Source organism: Fusarium keratoplasticum, chromosome 4, assembly GCF_025433545.1.
Source record: "Fusarium keratoplasticum isolate Fu6.1 chromosome 4, whole genome shotgun sequence".
In the NCBI taxonomy this organism is placed as follows: domain Eukaryota; kingdom Fungi; phylum Ascomycota; class Sordariomycetes; order Hypocreales; family Nectriaceae; genus Fusarium; species Fusarium keratoplasticum.
Window position 1 is genome coordinate 1,216,155 of NC_070532.1, and position 22,686 is coordinate 1,238,840.

The window sequence follows — 22,686 nt, forward strand, 5'->3', positions numbered from 1 at the left end:
ACTGGATGCCTCAGCCGTGCACAGGACCCTGTAATTCTAGAGATGGATGTTTGGTGGGGGATATGGAATGGAATCAGCCGGCGTTGAATGTTGCGCTTGAGATATATGGACGGAGTTTCAGCTTGACGCTCTCTTTCTCTCATTTTCATGGAATCTAGGCATGATAACAGAACATTAGCAATTTAATGCACATGAGTAACTGAGGATATCGTGAGAGACGACTGAGGCATATCCATATTCTTTCTGTGGTCGTGATGCCATGTTGCGAATTGCAGACCAAACTCTGTTGAACAGCCAAGCCCAAGAAGTAACGGCTAAGGCTTGCCGACTGGTCCCGAACGTACATCGTATTGACCGTGATCGAAAGGAAACGGGTTCTGAGTGGTCCGTTTGGCGTCCATCGTCGGATCGACAAATTGGGAGGCTCATTGTTCGGGCAATGCGAGGGATACGGGGAAAACGAGAGTCACAAACCAAGTACAGAATCTGAGGGGACCAAGTACTCCTACAGCTAAGAGATGCGTGAAAGTACATGTCTGGGTTTGGTGCGGTACTTGTCCCTGATCTGCCTGGACCCGCACCCTGGAGATCGTATTCCTCGCATCCAACACGATTGGCCACCAGTGTCACAGGGCTGAAGAAGGGCTGAATTGGGGATGATATTGCGAGTTGGCACTTGATATTGGGGTTGATTTGAGGGTAAATTCTCTGATCATGGCTGGCTATATAATCATGTCGAGCTCCCTTCGCTTGGCAGGGCAGAACGGTCAGTCTTGGCTTTATCATTATTGTGTTTGAGTAACACTCCAAGAATCCTGGCGGAGTTCTCTGTCCCTTGATGACCTGAGTTCAGTGCCACACGAGATTGACATCATGTCTGACGGAAAATACGGCAAGTATATTCTATTTGGTCCGTCTATTCTTAAGTGACTAACATTGTTTCTATTAGTGGATGGAAGCTACTGGTTCTACGCCCCCAACAAGGGCGCGGCTATCTTCTTCTGCATCGCTTTCTGCGCTTCAGGATGCGTCCATGCATGGCAGTCTTTGTAAGTGATCCTACCATGCTACTGAATGATTGAAGCATCGAATTATGTGATTCTGACTATGTGATAGCCATTATAAGTGCTGGATATTGACACCTCTGTTCTCCTTTTGTTGCCTCCTCTTCACAGCCGGCTTTGCCCTCCGCGAGTATGGAGCGTTCCACTATGACAACCTCAACATCTTCATCGCCAGCATTTGTATCACATACGCTGCCCCGTACGACACCCATGGTGCTTATGCTGTTCACGAAGACTGACATGTGAAACAGACCGCTCTTGGAGCTGCAGAACTACCACATCCTTGGCCGCATCTTGTACTACGTTCCCTACCATTCACCGATTCACCCTGGACGAGTCCTGACTACCTTTGGCTTCGTTTCTGCAATCATTGAAAGTCTTAATGGATGGGGTGCTTCTTATTCGGCCAACCAGTCATTGTCTGACAAGGCGATCGAAACGGGTCACGCGCTCATCAAGGCATCGCTGCTTTTGCAAGTCATCGTCTTGGTGCTTTTTGTCGTTCTAGCGACAGCATTTCACCACCGATGTATCTCAAATGGCGTGAGAAACGACCGGCTCCAAAGTTCGCTCATCACGCTCTACATAAGCACAACGTTGATCCTAGCACGAACCATCTACCGTATTATCGAGTACTTCAGCGTGGCAGAGCTCCGATACGGCCCTGGCTTTGACCCCTCGACAATAAACCCCGTTGTCCGATACGAGTGGTTCTTCTACGTGTTCGAGGCAGCTGTGATGCTGATCAACACCGTCATGTTTAATGTGCGGCACCCACGACGATATCTCCCCAAAAGCAACAAGATCTACCTTGCCCCAGATGGAGTTACTGAGGTGGAAGGGCCCGGGTTCAAGGACCCCAGGCCATTTTGGCAGACGCTGATTGACCCATTCGACATCATTGGGCTGACGACAGGCAAGGGTAGGACGACGGAGAGGTTCTGGGAGACGAGCGATGATACGACGACGAGGGACACCGGTAGAACCAAGTCAGATGTTGAAACTGTCTAGAAGGAGTTGCAGCAGCTGCGGGATGCAAGTGTTGTCAGATTGGGGGAGTTGGATAGGGGGGTGAAGAAGGATGCTTGTTCTGGGGAGTTGGTGTTCACTGTAAGTTTGCGAATACCCTTTTCATTGTCGTATGTAGAACGAATCATGGTCTCTCCAAGCAGTCTGCAAGTTTCCCTTGCGGTCAATGACATGTAACCCCTTGATGATTTGGCAAGCGAGGTTGAATAAGTACCTGAAGTCGGCCGTCCCCTGCCCAATCTCCGAGAAATCCACGTGCGAGATCCATACCACCAGCCTAGGGTGCATTCATAGCCCCAACATCATTGTCGATGACAGACTGCGGCGCACTAAGAATAGGTGGTCGTGCTTTTTGGTCCCCGAACTGGTCGGATCCTGCGCACAGGGAGTGCCTATCTGCCTAGGTACCTGACGTGAGACACATTTATAGCGAGACCCGCTTGTGCCTCCTTTGCTCAACTCAGCCATGGAACTTAGAAGGAAAGACGAGAATCAGCAAAAGGCTCGATATCCGGGCGGGTTCATCATGTGTTTATGTTTGAGCAAATGAGTCTAATGCTAATGCAGATTGCAGGACGCACCAACAAAACCGCCATGAAAGCTCCGGGTAATCGGACAAATCAGAAGCGAGATCTTGCGAGCAGGAATGGCCATGACCAGGTTACAGCTATACACGAGACACATCCCTGATCCCCCAAAGGGGGCAGCATGAGGGCCGATGGCAGGGAATCAGAGCCTTCGTCCCCAGTCGGCTAAGCAATAAGCTGGGTGAATCTGCAAGCCAGTGCTTAAATCTGCCTGTTATGCGTCTGCTACCGCGCGACTATTCGTCTCATAATCACAAACAGTGTTTCATCAAGGGTGGCTACATATGGGGCGGTCAACCGGACGAGGGCCCGGGGAAACAATTCTAGAATGAATGCGGCCGACGATCATGCTCTTGTGAGCACTACGCGCTTGCTGGCCCAGGCTTATTCTTCCGCCTTCCTTCTTACTGTCAGAGAAAGCCCATAATTCAACATTGACTGCCTCCGCCACGCTCGCACTCACTCGTTAATCTCACCTCGGCCAAAAATAACACAGCTAGAAAGGCGGCTCCCTGTCCGGGAATGCCTTCGCCACTGCCTGCGGCCACACTACGAGCCTCGATCATCTCTAGCGCATCCGTGGCGGGGGGCCCTTGCACCCTGGGGCGAGTGAGAGGGGGATCTGCCAATTACCGTCGGGTCTTCGCTCATCACGCAGCCAAACACAGCTGTGCAACCTCAGCTGAGAAAGGCAAGCCTCTCTGTCTTCGCCACAAGCCTCGACTGCTTCTCTCGTGTAAATTTCCCCAACACTCAGGTGGGCTTGCTGTCCTGCGCTCGTTTGAGTCAAAGCGGGGAGCTATTGGAACATTCACTCGTTATTGATTGATCAATCCTTCCAAGGGACGTCATTCTCAGCACGACACTGTGCCACCACAAAACGCCAAGGGCAGATCCTCGCCTCCCCTGCTCGTGGGATCCCTAGCTCCTTCAGGTCTCCTCTAACAGGCTCCGCCGAAACAGGGGACTCCCAAAAGTCCCCCCGCCAGGCATGTGCAGAGCTGGTGCTGGTGCTGTATCATGCTGTGGCCAGCCGTGGGCGCCGACAGACAGACCATCTCTCAGCTTTTGCGAGGTCAGGTGGCAAAGCAGGGATTGGGTTGTTTCCTCCGACCGACTCTGGTCTCCATGTCGGGCTGGAGGCTAGATGTTCCTCGCCATCCATTCCAAATCAAAACACACTTGGCCATACTTGAGCAGGGCTTCGCCCCGTCTATCGCCCTCATCCATTCTCTCGGTGTAATAACCTTATTGACCTGCCTCGGCTTGTTTGGGCACGCGAGCGCGACCATCCACAACTTGAGGCGGAGAACAACTCTAAGCCTCACTCCTGGAGCAACAGCCAGCTGCATATCTTCATCTCACCACCCTGTCAACGACTCTTGTCGTTCTCTTATCCTTCTCCCTCTCTTCTATCCGACCATCTCAAATACCACACGTTCCACCTATTTTGTTGAGACTCCAACGTATTCCTTTGTCCTTTCTTTATCTCTTGGCTCATTGATACCCACAACGCCTCGCCCCCTCACTGGACATTCCTGTCGACACGACCAGTTCACTCCCGAAATTAACGCTCTTCATCGCCAACCGTTCTGGTCCAGGTCTTGTTGAAGACCTTCTTCCTCCCTTCTCTATCCAACAATCTTCCCACCATCCGTCATCATGGGGGACCGACCAGCTGTCTACGTCCACTTCGAGCTCGGGGTGTCATGGCCCAAGCATATGTCGAAAGATCGCCACATCACATACATCTCAAAGAGCATGCGGGATCGAGCGAACCAATTCCCTCGACAGTTGCCTCCCGTAAATACCAACTACCTCGCCGCACCAACACAATACCAGGTTGCCTACCAACAACCAGTACCTCAAATCCAGGAGCCCCAGACCCGGCCACAACATCAATTAACCTACTACACCAACGAGATACCACCCAACACCTACAACAGGGACCCAGTAACAACAGCCCCGGCACAGGCAGCCCAGTACCAGCCATACCAACCCGTCCAGCAGCAACAACACTACATCCATGAATATTACGCGCCAGTGGCACCAGTGCAACCCCAGGTGGAGGAGGAGGTTCGAGGGAGTTCAAGGTCGATGAGTCGAAGCTCGCACGAACGGGGTCGATCAGCTCCCCCTCCATTTAACAGTAGTCCCTGGGATGTCGGTTCGGGCTCTAATAGCCAGGATGTACCTCAACTCTGGAAGGCCTTGCCGGCAACCCCGAACCAGTACCGCCTCGGGGAGGATGACATGCCCTGGTCTACGTGGAATTTTCCTATGGGATACAATGAGAACGATGACGAGGGCGACGATGGTGAAAGAGGCGAGTCCCGTTCCCGTGAGGCCAGCATCCGAGCAACATGGGGACCCGAATTCCCCGGAGAACCCGTACGTCGACCTGAATCGGATGACCGGCAACGAGGCAAGGCCAAAGATATCCAGTCTCTTGCCACTGCTCTGATGACAGTGGACAACGGCTTCGAAGATCAGTGGTGGTACCAGGGGCCTCGGCTTGTCAACCTTCATGGAACCGTGCTGGTGCCCACAGCAGTTCCCAAGTCCAGTTTTCACCCGGATTTCCAGCAAGGCTCGGTCGGATGGGCCGTATCCCGGGAAGAACAGATGCGGCAAAAGGATATGCAAGAGCAATACCAACGGCAGCAGCAGAAGGAGCAATTGAAGAAGCAGAAGCAACATCTACAGCAACTGCAACAACACCAACAGCGACAACATCAGCAGCAGCAGCGACAGCAACAGCCGGAATCCTTCGTGCCATCGACTCCTTCTTTCCAGGTCGTGTCACCCCGGTCGAGCGTCGCCGATATCGTATCGCCCCTGAGCGAGTACCCGAGTCCTTTGTCGAGTTATGGAGGCCTTCGACGCTCGTTGACCACAAGGTCCGATGAGCTTCACATGTAATAGATGGGATATCTATTGCAATGAGCTGTTATGATCATTATTATCAGTCATATCACAACAGGTTGAGTTGTGAGGAGGACGACAGGGAAGATCTGAGCCCCCTGATCTACATGAGGAAGCATGGTAGCGTAATTGTGCATGGGATTGGCGTTGGTGAGAATTTTGGATACCTCTGCGAATGAATTAATCAAAAGTTGCTATCTATTCGATGGCCTATTTGTCGAACGCACCAAACTTGCAAATTCCTGACCGCGGTGTGATGTGAATTGCGTCCTTTTTCACCTTGCAGCTTAATGCATCAATGCTAAGCCGGCCAAAGCCGATGACAAAGTTGGAAAATCTTCACGTTTTACGTGACAGAGTGGGACTAAGGCCAACTGAACTCTCGATTTTGAGAATGACAGAAGATGACCAATGCGAGGGCCCTCACCACACAATGGTCATGAAGGGGGAGGTGATTCGCTTAACACACCGTCAAGATCAAGGTGAGAGCCATCGCTCGCCGGCAATGTCATCATGGTGCAGCGGTCAAGGTGAAGCTTTCACCGACGGGTACTTCGGGAGTAAACTCTTAGCCTTCCATCTTTCCTTCCTTCCTTCCTTCCTAAACTCACCTGATAGGGGTGGCAGCAGTGGCTCATCGGCTCCACGATGGCGGGAGAAGCCGGCTGCGATTGGCTAAGTCGGCTAAGTCGTCGGCCAGCGGGCAGTGGAGCTGTGCCTTGTAGCCAATCAAGAGCTGGCGGAACCCTTTGCTCAGCCGGACATGTACCTCCTGGGTCGCTCTCTGCCACACTACGCCCTCTTCGGGACCTCGGTGTACCTCGTTATTGGTACTTCCGCGACCTGGCTTTTTTTGCTCCCCCAAAGCTTGCCGAGTAACTTGTTTGCGGGTGGAACATCGCGAATCATTGTCCGGGTCTGCCTCTTCGTGTTTCTTGCTCTTTTTTCCCTCCTGACCTCTTCTTCCCATCTCCATCCACGTTCAACACTCACCTGCGATTCCTCCCCGCCGCCTCCCTTCCCTCATATCCTCCTCCTCCAAATCCTCCAAGATGCTGTCAAGAAGCATAGCTACCGCCGCCCGAATGGTGCCGGCTCGGGCGCTGCGGCCCCGTTCGCACCCTCTCGTCATGCTTCCCGCCATGATGCAGACCGTCCGCACTTATGCCGATTCCGTCATCAAGGTCCCCCAAATGGCCGAGTCCATCTCTGAGGGTACTCTGAAGCAGTTCTCCAAGAGCATCGGCGACTATGTCGAGCAGGACGAGGAGATTGCCACTATCGAGACTGACAAGGTACGCTGCGGCATCTTTCGCGCCGTGCGCGCCAAGACGGGTTCATTGACCTTTCTCCGCTAGATTGACGTCGCTGTGAATGCTCCTGAGGCTGGTACTATCAAGGAGTTCCTCGCCAGCGAGGAGGATACCGTCGTCGTTGGCCAGGAACTTGTCCGCATTGAGCTGGGCGGCGCCCCCGCTGGTGACAAGAAGGAGGCTCCTAAGGAGGAGTCCAAGCAGTCCGAGTCCAAGCCTGAATCAAAACCCGAGCCCAAGCAAGAGACCGCCCCCGAGCCTAAGAAGGAGTCTGCTCCCGCCCCCAGCAAGCCCGAGCCTCGACAGGCTGAGAAGAAGGAGTCGAAGCCCCAGCCCGCTGCCACCACTGGTGGCCCCTCTCTTGGTAACCGGGAAGAGCGCCGCGTAAGTTGACCTGGGCGGTCCCATTGAGACTGGTACTAGGCTCCTCGTTGAGATTGCTAAACCTCTACGCAGGTCAAGATGAACCGCATGCGCCTCCGAATCGCCGAGCGCCTTAAGCAGTCCCAGAACACCGCTGCCTCGCTCACCACCTTCAACGAGGTCGACATGTCCAACATTATGGACTTCCGCAAGCTGTACAAGGATGACGTTCTCAAGAAGACCGGCGTCAAGCTTGGTTTCATGAGCGCCTTCTCCCGCGCCTGCGTTCTCGCTATGCGGGACATCCCCGCCGTCAATGCTTCCATTGAGGGCCCTGACGGCGGTGACACCATTGTCTACCGCGACTACGTCGACATCAGCGTTGCCGTTGCCACTGAAAAGGGTCTCGTTACCCCCGTTGTCCGAAACGTTGAGGCTATGGACATGATTGGCATTGAGAAGTCCATTGCCGACATGGGCAAGAAGGTACACTTTGCTCATTCTAGCCACATTTGAGAGGTAGCTAACCGCATTAATTAGGCCCGCGATGGCAAGCTTACGATCGAGGATATGGCTGGCGGCACCTTCACCATCAGCAACGGCGGCGTTTTCGGCTCTCTCATGGGCACTCCCATCATCAACCTTCCCCAGAGCGCCGTTCTCGGCCTCCACGCCATCAAGGAACGCCCTGTTGCTGTCAACGGCAAGATCGAGATCCGACCCATGATGTACCTGGCTCTTACCTACGACCACCGTCTGCTGGATGGCCGGGAGGCTGTGCAGTTCCTCGTCAAGGTGAAGGAGTACATTGAGGACCCCCGGAGGATGCTTCTGTAAGGAGCGAGGCCCCGATGTCCGGCTAAATAATACCCTATAGACTATGATCAAGACCAAGTCTCGTCAAAACGGCTGGAGATGTCTTGGCCAGTGTCTATTGTATAATAAAGACGAGAAGGTGTTGCCCATGACCCGTTCCCAAGTAGTTACTGTTCAAGATCCGAAGAACTAGAGCCCATTCGCAACGTTGAAACCCGAACCAATGCGACCTTAGACCGCACGCTATCGATCGTCGTGATGAGCTTAGTCATTCCCCTCAACTTCGCGCAGTCATCTGAGTCACTCGTCTTGACACTTGACCTAAAGCACGCAATACACCTTCACCACATGACCCGTCAGATCACGATGGCTCCTCCAAACAGCGCTCTTTTCGTCATTGATATCCAACACGACCTGGCGGGAGATCCCAAGACTGAGATCCCACATGCCGCCCGTATCCGTGATGCTGGAGAGGTCATCCTTTCTGCCGCGCGTGGTATTTCTCAAACTGAGGGAGCTCAGCCGCCTCTCATCGTCTTTGTGCAGCACGAGGAACCCCCTGAGGAGGGTCCCCTAGCCAAAGGAAGCGATCCATGGAAACTCGTCTTTGAGCCGCAGATGAACAATTCTAGGGAGATTCTCGTGCCCAAGACCACTCGTATGGCCCATAGTATTTCTCTTTGTGAACTCGATATTGATGAAGCACAGGAGACACGTTCAAGTCAAACCCGGGACTCGCTGAACAGCTGAAGGCGCAAGGAATCGAACATATCGTGGCGTTTGGAGTCCAAAGCGACTGCTGTGTATTCGAGACAAGCAAAGGTGCCCTCGAGGCCGGGTTTCGACTTACGCTACTGCAGGGAGCCCATTCGACTTATGATTCCAAAGAGGGCACTGCACTTGAGATTGAGACGAGCATCGAAGATTCATTGAGGGTTCTTGGTGCAAGGATTGTTCCATTTGAATCTGCGGTGGACGGCTGGAAAGAGACGGGGAACTTGGATTTTTGATTGAATAGATATTTACAACAACGAGAATTACAAAGCCACAGGGAAGTGCATATGATGTAGCCACTCCCAGTGAACTCGCACTGACATTAGTTTGGGTAGGTGGGCAAAACGATCAACACACCACCAATGAACCCCCAAACTCCCAGCTCTCATGAGTATTAGTTGGTTAGGCAATGATGGTCATGTCGTGGTGCCTGATTTAGCGAAGCTGCTTCTAGAGGAAAGCTTCCACTCCTTTCGGACCAGAGTGCTAGACCAGACAAGAGGGCCTTGGGCCGCCACTCTTCTTCCAAGTAAGATCCACGCTCGGGAACGAGGAATTGGAACTTAAAAGGGTCTGGCTTTTGCCCGAGCCGCTTCCACGAGACTATGGCCATGGGCTCTGCTTCTCCGTTAGCAACAGCAGGATCGCCGGATAGGGCGCTTTCCTCCCCTGGGTCCGAAGACTCCCGCGTCTGCTCTGGGTAGAGCCTCCACTCATAAGGATAGCATCTGTCGGATACCTGAGCCTTGGGTGTCTTCCTCCATCTGCAAGGTGGCGTAGGGGGGCAAGTCTCTGGGTTGTACTCGGCTTGAAGAGTTCTTCTTGTACGAGATTCGTCCAACGGGACGGCTGATAACAACAAGGGACCATCTGTTGATGGCCCGTTATACACCTTGATAGACCTCCTGTCGCCCGTGAGGCCACCGTGGGAGGTGACAGCAAACGTCTTGCGGTTAGAACTATCCCCGAGATAGAACTTGGACGAAACCTCCTCTGGATCGCAGTAGGCTGTCAACATCTGGGGCGGAGAGACAGGTGGAGCCACTTGGATCATCATCTGTGGCTTGTTGGAGGGCTGCACCTCCGACGGCAGAGCAGATGTGTTCTGAGAGTTGTTCATGTTTGTTGCCATGTCGTCGGCCTTGGGTGTTTGGTTTCCTGTTGGTATCGCGGTAAGCACAATAACTGGTAGTTTGTTGTGTAGAAGTGTTTTGAAATTGCGACATGGTCCACCGGTCGAGGACGGGTTAAGTAATGCACAGGTTGAATGCGAAACCCCTGAACGGGATCTCCCTAACTTTGTGGTTGATACAGTCTGCTCACGCGATGAACAAGCCATCATGACTGCAGTTGGCATTGTGTAATACTTGTTCAGGCACCAGAATGCTCTCTGGATCTACATTAATCCAAATATGTTCTCGGTGATAGCCTTTATGAGTGAACGATTGAGTTCCCCCTAGGGGTCAAACAAAGAACGTGAGTCTTTTAATATCCCCAGCGGGAAAACGTACCATAAGAGGCCATTTTCAGAAGCAATTAAGTATAGGTACAGAATTATTAGTAACGCTCTATGGAAATATCTACGACCTTTGATCACCTAGCTCGGGTCCGTAGTCCTCTTTGAGGAACGAGTCTGCAAGGCCTTCGCTCGCGTCTCAGTCACCATCCGTTCTATGAAGATAGGAAAGAGCAAAATGGCTTGGTTGTGTGTAATATGGACACAAAGAGTGCCACTAACAAAAACTTATCCTTCGGTCATGCCCGAGTTCGCGGATTTGATAACGAATGGACCAAACTGGCAACACGGCAATATTAGCAGCGTTTGCTTCCTATAGCCTCATCTGAAACGACTGAGAGTTGATTTAAAATTAGAATATCTGAAGCGAAACAGTTTGCAATTTCAGCTGCCACGGACTTGGAAAAGAGTACGGAATTTTCAATGGCGACCGCTACGCTGGACTCCCCAGGGTAGAATCACACATAAGTGCAAATTACAACGTCAAGAACACCTCTGTCATGTCTGGAGTTCTCCTGCTTTAAACAAATATGAGCGGCCCGGGTTCGATAACTGTCATCGTGAGTGAAGCCACCGCTTAACTACCTGATGCAAGCATGTGGGATGCCCCACTGGACAGAAAGGAAGTACCATTGCCAAGGCAAGCAAGCAAATGGTGCATGTCTTGCCAGGGATTCGGATAAAGGTCTTTCATGTGTACTTCATGCAAGTAGGCTTCTTGATGTTTTCGTGTCATTGAATCTCGGCCCGAGATTTGAAAAGTGGACCGGAACTCTTCGGCCGGCACTTCCTCCCCCGGATCTCTCTTTGATCGAGCCGATGTCCATGTCCATTTCTTGTATCAATCTTCGGCCCGTTGATCATAGGTCATGGCTCCGTCGACTTCCACACCGTCCAATTTGCATCGTGCACCTGTGTAAGCTGTGTGTGCTTGTTGCTTAGTTCCCTGCTAACCCGGGCTTCAGAGCATGCCTCAAATGCCGGGCTGCAAAGGTCCGATGCCTCATCTCGAAGGACTCGGACCGGTGCAACCGCTGTATCACCAACAATCATGTTGACTGTGTCTTTTCTCAACCGAAAAGGGCCAAGAACAGAGTGCATCCACACTCTCGACGGCTGAGGCGGACGACCCCGACCTATGAGGATGTTGCTGCACAGTCAACGCCGGCGTCACCAACAGCTGATGATACAATCTCTGTACCCCAACCCCCAACTCCCGTCAGCTACGAAGCCCCTGGTTTCGGCCATGTTCAGCAGACACTCATAACTCCAGAGATTCGAGCAAGGATCGTTGCCACTTTAGCGACGCTCAATGGAAAGAGAGGGGCTCCCTTCAGCTTCATCACCTCAGGAGATCGGCCAACTTTCAGCGCCAGAACTGGGCCAGGGGACTCGATTCAGGCTACAGCCCAACAATCACATCCCTCTGAGCATTCTCAGGCAGCTGCGCCCTCATTGAAGCTGTCTTGCCTTTTACGCCCCTTGACGACTGGTCCCCGAACACAAGCCGGCGACGATAGTCAACAGCACACGCCTCTGGTCAAGATGCCTAGCTATGTCGCCTCCATGGCACTTGGCGAAACAATCACGGACCCAATAGAGGATGGAATTTTAGCCCTACCAGCATCCGTCGCACTGTTTCAACACTTCATGCTCGAGATGAACATCAAGTGGGAGTATATCCTCGATCCCCACCTGGACACCCACGACAGCGTCAGGCAACGGAGTCGATTGCTCTTTGCCACAATACTCTTTTGCTCCTCTAAATTTGTAAACTTCGCCAATGGAAGTCTTGTCTCAACGACGGACCCCTTCCTTCAGAGTCGTCTGTGCAGCCTGGCACGAAACTTGGCAATCAAGACTTTTGCAGTTGGCGACAGATCTATCGAGACAATGCAAGCCTTCTACTTATTAGTCTGCTGGAAGGATGCAGATGATGACATTTCGTATCTTCACAGCGGATATGCCTTCCGTATCCTTCATGACTTGGACCTGGATCAGACTGAGGGTGACAGCCGCCAAGCAACAAGGTGCAAAAGAGCTTGGCTTGCATTATTCAGACAGGACAAACAGCAAAGTTTATTCTTCATGAGAAGAGCCACGCTCAGCCTCGGCGATGAAGACCCTCCCTTTGTTGGCTACCTGGACACTTGGTTGAAGATGCCGCACGCTTTGCCATTTGACTTTGTCGCTTGCTGTAGCGCTGACCTGCGGCGGATTCAGGCCAAGCTGCGTGTGATGATTCAGAAGGCTTCGTCAATACTGCTGCCTTGTCTTTTGGAACTTATGGATTCGGAGTTGAACAGGTGGAAGTCAACGTGGCAAAACCACCTTGATGGAGAAGGCCGGCTGCATCCCAACGACGACCCGTCACTGGACCAGAGGCTTCTACACCCTGGAAAGCAACACCTCAATACACTCATGGCACTTTGGGAAGATAGTGTGAGGCTGAATGTTGCTTCTGCTATTCTTCGGCAGGCACTGATGGCCTCCGTGGCATCGTCCCTCCGTTCCCGGGGACAGCATCCGCTCCCGTCTCTTGGCCTTGATCTACCCGCCATGGAAGAAGCCATTTCTCCTGACATGCCTGGGATTAGTAGCAGCGTCGAGGGTGCATTTGGTACTTTGCGTCACTTGCTCGCATTTCCCAGCGAGGATCTTAGACGAGCCCCTGATTCCACTCTACTTCTCGGCCCGAACGCTGCTCTGTTTCTCTGCCTGCTATTGTGTCTCCCATGCAAAGGCATCCTTGGTCCAGCTTTTCAGAAGGCAGCGGTTCGTCTCATTCGCGACGTAGCCAGGCATGCCAGCCAGGCAATACAGTCGCCCCAGGATACCGTAGCCCTGGTCTCGGTATATCTCGACTCTCTTGTCAGCTTGCTCGGCCCGGTTGTACCGCCTCATCCGACAAGCTCTCATGAAACCCTAGAAACCTTTTCAGCTGTTGAACTGCCACGTACACACTTAGATATAGCGGATTTCGACGTTGATGAGACTGCGATGGAAGCAGCGCCGGTTCTGGTAGATGGAATGGGTGGGATTGGCAGCCACATGGGGGACGAACACACAATATTTAACCTCATTCATGAGCCTGATCAGGTACATATGCAGAGTCTGGCAAATCTATTAGATACCAGCTTCTTTTCCCCCATAGAGCCGATATCTATGCTAATAGATATGGATAAGCATATATAGTAATGATAACGTTCACCTGGGGGATGCCCTCTCAAGTCATGGCACTAACCCGAAGATGTTACAAAAAACCTAGAAGAGAACTATTTGAGTGCAATAAAGGAAAGCGTACCTTCATATACCGGGCTGCAGGCTCCCTGAAGTACCATGCTCGCGTCTACTAGCCGTCTTCTAGATAGAGAACCTGAGGCCGAGATCGATGACGAAACCCTGGGCGCTGACAAGGAAGGCTCTGTTGCTACTGAGTTACGTCGGCTTCGTTGACGCTGGTAGTGACTCACTGGACAGGCTACACTCCCTTTGCCGAGGCCTGAGAGGAGAAGTACGGGAAGTATGCAAGCTAAGCCAAAGTTCATTTCTATAATTTGGACAGGGCATGCCTAAACCCCAGATCCTGGTCCGAGCCGATGACTTGCATGGAGGAGCGAGGGAGTTGACTCGGCCCGAGAATGCCAGAGGTCCACGTTGACGCCAAAAGAAACCCCATGGACAGGCGGGTTTCTCAGCAGATCAAGGAAAACTTACGAATAGATGATGGAATTTATAGTTTAAGTAATTTGAAATGATGATTTGGCACTGTGAGGATGCAAGCAAGACAAACCGTGTAAGAGTGTTCTGTAAGAAGTGGCATCAGCCCAGCCTTCTGGCTGATTAGATCAGCATGTCGAGGGATGCATTTGCCGGGCCGAGATAAAAGACAGCGTAATCTCTTGTTGTTACTTCGATCTTGTGGCTCAGTTAACCCATTAAGGGCCGGGCTTCAACTATAATAAAGAACACATTGTCAACACATCATAGCATCATATCCCAATGCTAACACAGTGCTTATCATTACTTCAATTCGACTCGCAAGCTGCGGGCGCATCCAAGTTTCTCGTTTAGTTACAAGTACACAACATGTTGTCCATGACTAGGCAGAGACTTGGTCTTTCTACGCGGCAATTGACACTTGCAACTCCTCCACATATGATCCGATCAAAGTCAACTTTCACACGTCTCACGACCTCCTGGGGACACCATTTTTATAAGCATGGGAGGGCTGCCTATGCTGCCGGAGGTAGTGGCGTAGCAATCTTCGCATTGGCTTTGGCGAATCGAGAGGGAACCGAGTACCCAAGCGACTCACACGATGCGAAGGCTCTCTCAACTGTCCCGTTCGGAAAACTAGTCTCTGGTTGGCTGTAGGAGTCGCCCGAATGTAGACTGTCAAGTGCTATGACTGACCAAAGGCCAGGGCTTTCGCCTTTTGCTCTTCGCCAACTTGGGTTGACACAAGCGAGACCTTGTACTCCGTCTTCTCCAACATCCCTGTCGTCTCCTCCGTTTCCCATGCATTCATAATGCGAACATTCTTCAAACAATTCCTTGGTGGGGAGACAACCGAAGAGTGCGTTCCGAAAATCGAAGCACTGCGAAAGAACCATGTGGGCACCCTCCTTGGCTACAACATCGAGGCCGAGTTGGACGGGTCAAGCAAAGACCCTCAACTGATCCTGGCCCAAACACAGCATGTGTTGTCTTCCATCGAGGCTCAGGGAAAACTGGCCAAACAGTTCTGCCCGGACACCCGCGCCACTAGTGGTGACAACCGCTGCTGGGTTAGGATCAAGGTGAGTGGTTTACTACCTCATCCCGTCGCCCTTGAACATGGCTCCAATGCGATTCTGGAAGCCAGACGGCAAAAAAGACTTGACAAAGGCGTTCCCTACCCGGGCTTGCCACATGATGGGGATTGGGAAGCTGCACTGAAAGGAAAAGACGTCACAGATTCAGACCGTGAACAGCTGCTTAGTCTCCGAGCTACTCTAGAGTCCATTGCCAGTAAAGCACGAGACAATAACGTGCGCATCGTGATTGATGCCGAGCAGTCATGGTACCAACCTGTTATCGACAGTCTAACCGACGAGCTCATGCAGAAGTACAACACTCTGGACGGACCAGCCACGTGCATCGCATCATTCCAGGCGTACCTACGCAGGCACCCTCAACTTCTGGACCATCAAATCCGTCGCGCTGATGAGAGAGGCTACAAGCTACTCTTTAAACAGATTAGGGGGGCTTACATGGTATCAGAAGCGGAAAGATGGCGAGCAGGAGGTAAAGATGGCGAAGGGCCGGTCTGGTCAACGAAGGAAGAGACAGATGCAAGCTTCAACTATGGTGTTGAGAAGACGCTCTCCACGATTGCTGATCAGTTGCGCTCGACAGGCCACTCGAGGATCGGGGTAGTCTTTGCTACCCACAATTCCATAAGCGTTGATCTTGGAATTAAGTTGATGGAGGAACATGGCCTGGCTCAGAGGGAGACTGGGAACGAGAGACTTTGGGTGACAAATGGAGCTGCTGGCAGCATCGGCTATGCCCAGATATACGGTGAGTCTACGGTTGGGAGGTGAGATTGATTGCCCGCTAACTTGCCTTAGGAATGAAAGATGACCTGACAAACAGGATAGCAGGATCTCTTGTCTCGGAGAGCGGATTGCCCCTGGTCGTTAAGGTACGTTATGCTGAGCGGCTGGAGAGCCTGAAGTTCTGACTTAATACTGGGGACAGTCCATGAGTTACGGAGACTTGAAGGAGTGTCTGCCATTCTTGGCAAGAAGGGCAACTGAGAATAGGGCGATTCTAGAAGGAAGGGGGGGAGCAAGTGCAGAGAGGGCAAGGCTAGGGCAGGAGATATATAAACGTATATTGCCTTAAAGTACTAGGGAACTTAGTAATAGTAGTCCTTTTATAATAGCTAGTAAGTAAAATAAACTAGTATTTATATCTTATAATAATATATAGTTATTATTATTATTATTATTATTATTATTATTATTATTATTATTATTATTATTATTATTATTATTATTATTATTATTATTATTATTATTATTATTATTATTATTATTATTATTATTATTATTATTATTATTATTATTATTATTAATATTAATATTATTATAATATATAATATATATATATAATAAGTAATATAATTAAGTAAGTAATATATTTTTCTTTACCCTAAGATTAAAAATTATAATAAAAATACTATAAATTATTTAATTAATTAAAACTACTTATTATATTTTTCCCTAGATATCTTAATTACTACCTAATAGGTCCTTATATTATAACTAAGCTTATTATAAATATTATAATACTAAATACTTAGTTATATTAATTTTCTTTAATTATTACTTCTTAATAATTTAATTATTACCTATATATTAATATTTATTTAATTAATTACTTATTTTCTTTTTTTTATTATTATTATTTCTCTTTTTTATAATTTAATCCTTTTTACTTTTTAATATTAACTTAATATTTTATTTACCTCTTAAAGGTTTTTAACCTTAGCTCTTAATAATATAATCTTATATATATTTCCCTTTATTATCTTTATAAGAGATTTTATAGCCTCTATAATTAATTTTAAGAAGTTATTATAATATTTTTTAATTTATTTTTTAAGGTATTTAGACTAAGATCTAGCCTTAAGTATAATCTTTAAGGTCCTTAAGACCTAAGGGATAAAGGGTTTAACCCCCTCTTTAATAAGTATTAAAGTCTATAGCTATATATTAAGCTTTAAAACTATAGCTTTTAGGTTAAGGGGAATAAAGTTAGCTCTTTTAAAAGCCCCCTTAATATTTCTTTTTATTATAATAGCCTTATATATAATATAAAAAGCTAAAAAAAAACTTAGTTTTTAAAATATAAATTATAAAATATTTAATTAATTATTTTATTTTTTAATTATAAGCTTATTTTAATATATTAAAATATTTAATATTAAGAAATTAAAATAAATAAAATAAATAAAGTAATATATAAAGCTAAATAATTTTTTTTTTTTATAATATCTCTTAAATTTAATAAAATAATAATTTTTATAATTATTAAGAATTAAAAAATAATAAAAATAAATTAATTAATTAATTATATATTAATTAAAATACTTAAGCTACTTAAGATTAGTCTTATTATTAATTTAGTTATTTTAAGTTATTATAATTACTTAATTACCTAAGAGGTTATTATTTTTATATTAATTACTTAAATAATTATAATTTATTCTTGATTTTTAAATTAAATTAATTTTAGCTTTAAATACCTTTTTAAGGTTATAATAATTATTTTATTTATAATTATACCTATAAGAAAGCTAATCTTATTAAAGTTATAGATATTATTTAATTAGATATTATATTTTATAATTATATTTATTATAAGTTAAAACTAATTATAAATAATAATTAGATTTTTATATTTAGCTCTTTAGTAATTATATTTTTAAAAAAAATATATCTTATGCTCTTAGTATTACTTAATAAAATTTAAAATTTAATATATACTAATAGGTAATATATTATAATTAATAAGTAATTAATTAATTATTTCTTTTATATTATAAAGCTTAGGGGGAAATTCTTATAAATCTAAGTTAAAAATAAAATAAATAAAGATATCTTCTTCTAAATTAAATAACTTATATAATTTTAAAATATTATTATATTAAGATTAAATACCTTATTATTAGTAATATAAGATTTAATAATAAACCTTATAAATAATAGTAGCTTATTAGAGACTTAATTTTAGGTTATTTTAAATAGCTTAAAGTATTAAAAATATTCTAGCCTTATTACTAAGGCCTAATATATTAGGTAATTAAAAATTAATTAATTAAATAGAGAAGATATAAGGTAAGGGATTTTTATTATACTTACTTATCTATTATAATCGCTTATTATATATATTAGGCTTATAAGGTAATATATAATTACTTATTATAAGTAGCCTTAGGGGTTAATCTTTATTATATTATTTCTAATTATAATAATTAAGTTATATAATATTATAAATATAACTACTTAGGGCTAGAATTAGTCCCTTTTATTAAGTAATCCTAGGTATTAATAACTTAAGGCATGCTATTATAAAAAGAAATATAATTAAAAAATATTAGCCTATAATATAATAAAGCCTTATAGAGCTATAAGCCTAATAAATAGAGGTATAATATAGTTATAATATAAAATACTATAATATACTTAATAAGTAAGTTAGCTAGGTAAGTAAGTTAGCTAGCATATTATATACCTAGAATTAACCTACCTTATATAACCTAACTTTCTCTATAAAATAGCTATAAATATAAAAAAATACTTTTATAAACCTAACTTAATATAAAATATAGAAATAATTTTTATATATTTTTAAAAAAAAATTACTTTATAGAAAAATAGCTAAGTATATTATATAAATACTTTTTTTCTTATACTACCTTATAAGGAATTTAATTAGGCTTTTTAAAAATTTAAAAAAAATATAATATATAATATAATAACTTTAATATTAAGTTTATACTTATTTTAAGGTAAATATAAAATTTTAAGAGTTTTTTTTAATTTTCTTTTTTAAGGTATAAATACATCTAGCTAACTTACTTAAGGAGCTAACTCACTTATTAAGTATGTTATAAATAATAGTAATTTTAATAATAACTTTAATAATAATTATAATTAATAATAATTATAATTAATAATAATTATAATTAATAATAATTATAATTATAATAGCTTTTTATAAAAATCTTTAATTAAATAATTAAAATAATATAATTAATACTTATTAATATATTTTTTAATATAATTAAAATAATTTTAATAAAAAGATTTATAAGTTTTTTAAAAATATAAAAAATACTTATAATAAATTATAAGAAATAATATTAAATAAAGATCTTTAAAATATTATATTAAATAAAGATCTTAATAATTTAAAATATATTAAACTTATAATCTCTAATTATAATATTTTTTTTATTTAGTTTTTTTTTTTTAATAATAATATTAATAAAAAATTAATTTTATTAAAAAAAAGCTTTTTAATTAAAAACTCTTAAGAAAAGCTAAGAAAAAAAAAAAAACTTATTCTTATTAATAAAAATAAGTAATTTCTTAGGGACTTAAAATATAATTAATATATAATATAATTTATAATTTTTATTATAAATATTAATATTTTTTAATATATTAAATAAAGAAATTAAAAAATCTTATAGCTAATTAAGATCTAATTATATAGCTATAACTATAATTATATTAGGAAATAAAAGTTATTAATATCTTAAGTTTTAAAGGGATTAATTCTTAAAGTTAATATTAGAGTTTTATAAATTTAAAAAAAATTAATATTAAGCCTTAATATTAGACTTAGAAATAAATAAAAATTTATAAATTTATTTAATTAAGTCTATTTAATTAAATATAATATATATATATATCTTAGCTTATATAAATATATAAATAATAATAATTTTAATAATATATTTTATTAAAAAGTATATTAATAAGTATTAATTATATTATTTTAATTATTTAATTAAAGGTTTTTATAAAAAGTAATTATTATAATTTTTTTTAATATATTATTTATTTATTTATTAATTACTTATAATTTATAAAGAAATATACCCTTTTAAGTATAATTAATATAAAATTAAAAATTAACATATATAATAAGCAAGTATCACAGTTATGCAAGTATTATAGCTAGACTATGCACTAAAACTAGGATTTTTAAACTTTAATAAAAACTTAAATAAAATAGCTAAAAACTTAAAAAGAATAATTTTAGCTATTTAACTTATAAATAAACTATATTTAATTTTTATAGATTTTTAAAAAATTCCCTTTATAGAGAAATAGCTATTTATATAATGCGAATATACTTTTTTCTAAACTACCCTATAAGGCATTTTTCTAATAATCTAGAAAGATTAGGGTTAGTAACAAATTATATAATTAAGCTCACTCCCGATTTTAAGCTAATTTAGGCTAAGGTCGAATTTTCTAGAATTATTTTAAAAAAAACCTAGTTTTAAGACCTAAATTAAAACTATAATACTCGCATAACTATGACACTTGCTATACATATATGTTAAAGGTATATTTATATTATTATAAAGACTTTAATTTATTAAGTTTTTTAAGGCTTTAATTAAGTTAAGTTATATAGTCTTATAGGTTATATAGCCTCGGCGGGTTATTACTAGGGATTTAATAGTAATTAATTAATTTTAAAGACCTTTATAATTACCCCTCTTCTAAAGAGCTTAGTCCCTAAGCATTATTATTTAATTAGGGTTATATATTTTATATTATTATATATGTATTAAATTTAATTATTTCCCTTTTTTTATTAGTCTTAATAAATTCCCTTATGCCTATTATAACTTATTAATAATTATTTATTTTTTATTTATAATTTCTTTTATAGCTTTTATAATATTTCTTTTTATTATTAAAATTACTATTAAAATTATTATTATTCTATATATTTATATAAGCTAAGATATATATATTATATATTTAATTAGATAGGTTTAATTAATTAAACTTATAGACTTTTATCTACCTCTAAGTTTTAGTCTAGCACTAAGCCCTAGCGCTAACTCTTTTTAAGTTTAAACTCTAATACTAACTCTAAGAATTAATACCTTTAAAACCTATAATATTAATAACTCTTATTTCCTAATATAATTATACTTATAGCTATATAGCTAAATCTTAGCTAGCTATAATAAGACTTAATTTTTTTTAAATACTTTTAATAAAAAAAGCTCTTTTTTAAAAAAATTAAACTTTTTATTAAAATTCTAATTAAATAAAAAAAAGCTAAATAAAAGAAAAATAATATAACTAAAGATAATAAGTTTAATTAATAATAAATTATTATATTATATATTTATATTAATACTTTTAAGGCCTTTACTTAATATTATTACTAATAGTCTATTATAAGTATTTTTTATATCCTTATAAAACTTATAAACCTCCTTATTAAGGCTATCTTAGTTATATTAAAGGATATATTAATAAGTATTAATTATATTATTTTAATTATTTAATTAAAGATCTCTATAAAAAGTAATTAGTATAATTTCTTTAATATATTATTTATAAATTAATTAGTTATTAATTAATTAATTAACTAATTATAGTTTTTATTAATTATAATTAAACCTCTTCTTATAAGGATAATAATAATAATTTTAAACTCTTTAACTAATTAAGATATAAGCTATTTATTATAAATAAAGCTAGCTTTAATATATTATTAAAGCTATTAATAATTATATTAATAAACCTTATTAATTTAAGCCTATTAAGACCTCTAGCTTTAGGTATAGAGCCTTTATTATTAAATTTACTAAGATATAAATTAAAATATATTAATCCCTATTATAAGTAATATAAAGTTAAGTTATAAAAAAGAAAGAATTTCTTTATTATTACTTATATATTTTATATATATATTTCTAGCTCCTAAGTATTATATTCTATTAGCTAGTTTTTTTATTTAATAAGATAAAATGTTTTCTTTTTAATATTTTTATATGTAAGAATTTCTTTTACCTCTTAGTTATTAAGCTTATTCTTAAGATTAAATAATATTTATAATTCTTTATTAAGCTTTTAATAATTTATTTATAATTTTAAAAAAAATTAAAAAATATAATATATATTTTTTTTAATATTTTTCTAATAATTTTAATATATATATTTATTTTCTATAATATTTTATTATCTTAGCTATTTTAAATTAAAGTATTAACTTAATATATTTAAAATATTAATTTTTTATTAAGACTTTTAAAAAATAATTTAACCTTATAGTATACCTAAAGGTAAATTAAAGTAACCTAGTTAAAAAAATATAATTTTATATATAATTAAGCTATTATAACTAATGCCTTTTACTAATATATATAATAAGCAAGTAAGATAAATAAGCGAGTAAGATACTTTTCCTTACCCCTAAGATTAAAAACTATTATAAAAATACTATAGACTATTTAATTAATTAAAACTATTTACTATACTCTTCCCTAAATATCTTAATTACTATCTAATAAGTCCTTATATTATACCTAGGCTTACTATAGATACTATATCACTAAATACCTAGTCTAATTAACCTCCCTCGACCACTACTCCTCGATAATTTAGCTACTACTTATATATCTATATCTATTTAATTAATTACTTACCTTTTTTCCTCTATTATTATTACCCCTCTTTTCTATAGTCTAGTCTTTTTTACTCTCC

The 22,686-nt window shown here is 41.5% G+C and overlaps 4 protein-coding genes across 4 annotated transcripts; all 4 read left to right on the forward strand.

The window, feature by feature from the left end:
• Positions 1-873: 873 nt before the first annotated feature.
• On the forward strand, positions 874-2,075 carry NCS57_00547300 (uncharacterized protein; the record flags this gene model as incomplete). Its single annotated transcript, XM_053055392.1, has 4 exons — positions 874-910; positions 950-1,049; positions 1,117-1,263; positions 1,316-2,075. The coding sequence occupies 4 exons, from the start codon at positions 874-876 to the stop codon at positions 2,073-2,075; spliced, it is 1,044 nt and encodes a 347-aa protein (XP_052914347.1).
• Positions 2,076-4,342: 2,267 nt separating this feature from the next.
• On the forward strand, positions 4,343-5,602 carry NCS57_00547400 (uncharacterized protein; the record flags this gene model as incomplete). The annotated part of the gene is made up of 1 exon (XM_053055393.1): positions 4,343-5,602. The coding sequence occupies one exon, from the start codon at positions 4,343-4,345 to the stop codon at positions 5,600-5,602; it is 1,260 nt and encodes a 419-aa protein (XP_052914348.1).
• Positions 5,603-6,657: 1,055 nt separating this feature from the next.
• Positions 6,658-9,107, forward strand: NCS57_00547500 (Dihydrolipoyllysine-residue succinyltransferase; the record flags this gene model as incomplete). Its single annotated transcript, XM_053055394.1, has 6 exons — positions 6,658-6,900; positions 6,964-7,302; positions 7,375-7,767; positions 7,822-8,114; positions 8,277-8,755; positions 8,806-9,107. 6 exons carry the CDS (start codon positions 6,658-6,660, stop codon positions 9,105-9,107), a joined length of 2,049 nt encoding a protein of 682 aa, XP_052914349.1.
• A 5,369-nt stretch (positions 9,108-14,476) lies between these two features.
• On the forward strand, positions 14,477-16,279 carry NCS57_00547600 (Proline dehydrogenase; the record flags this gene model as incomplete). Its single annotated transcript, XM_053055395.1, has 4 exons — positions 14,477-14,760; positions 14,814-15,952; positions 16,003-16,076; positions 16,133-16,279. 4 exons carry the CDS (start codon positions 14,477-14,479, stop codon positions 16,277-16,279), a joined length of 1,644 nt encoding a protein of 547 aa, XP_052914350.1.
• Between the last annotated feature and the right edge of the window lie 6,407 nt (positions 16,280-22,686).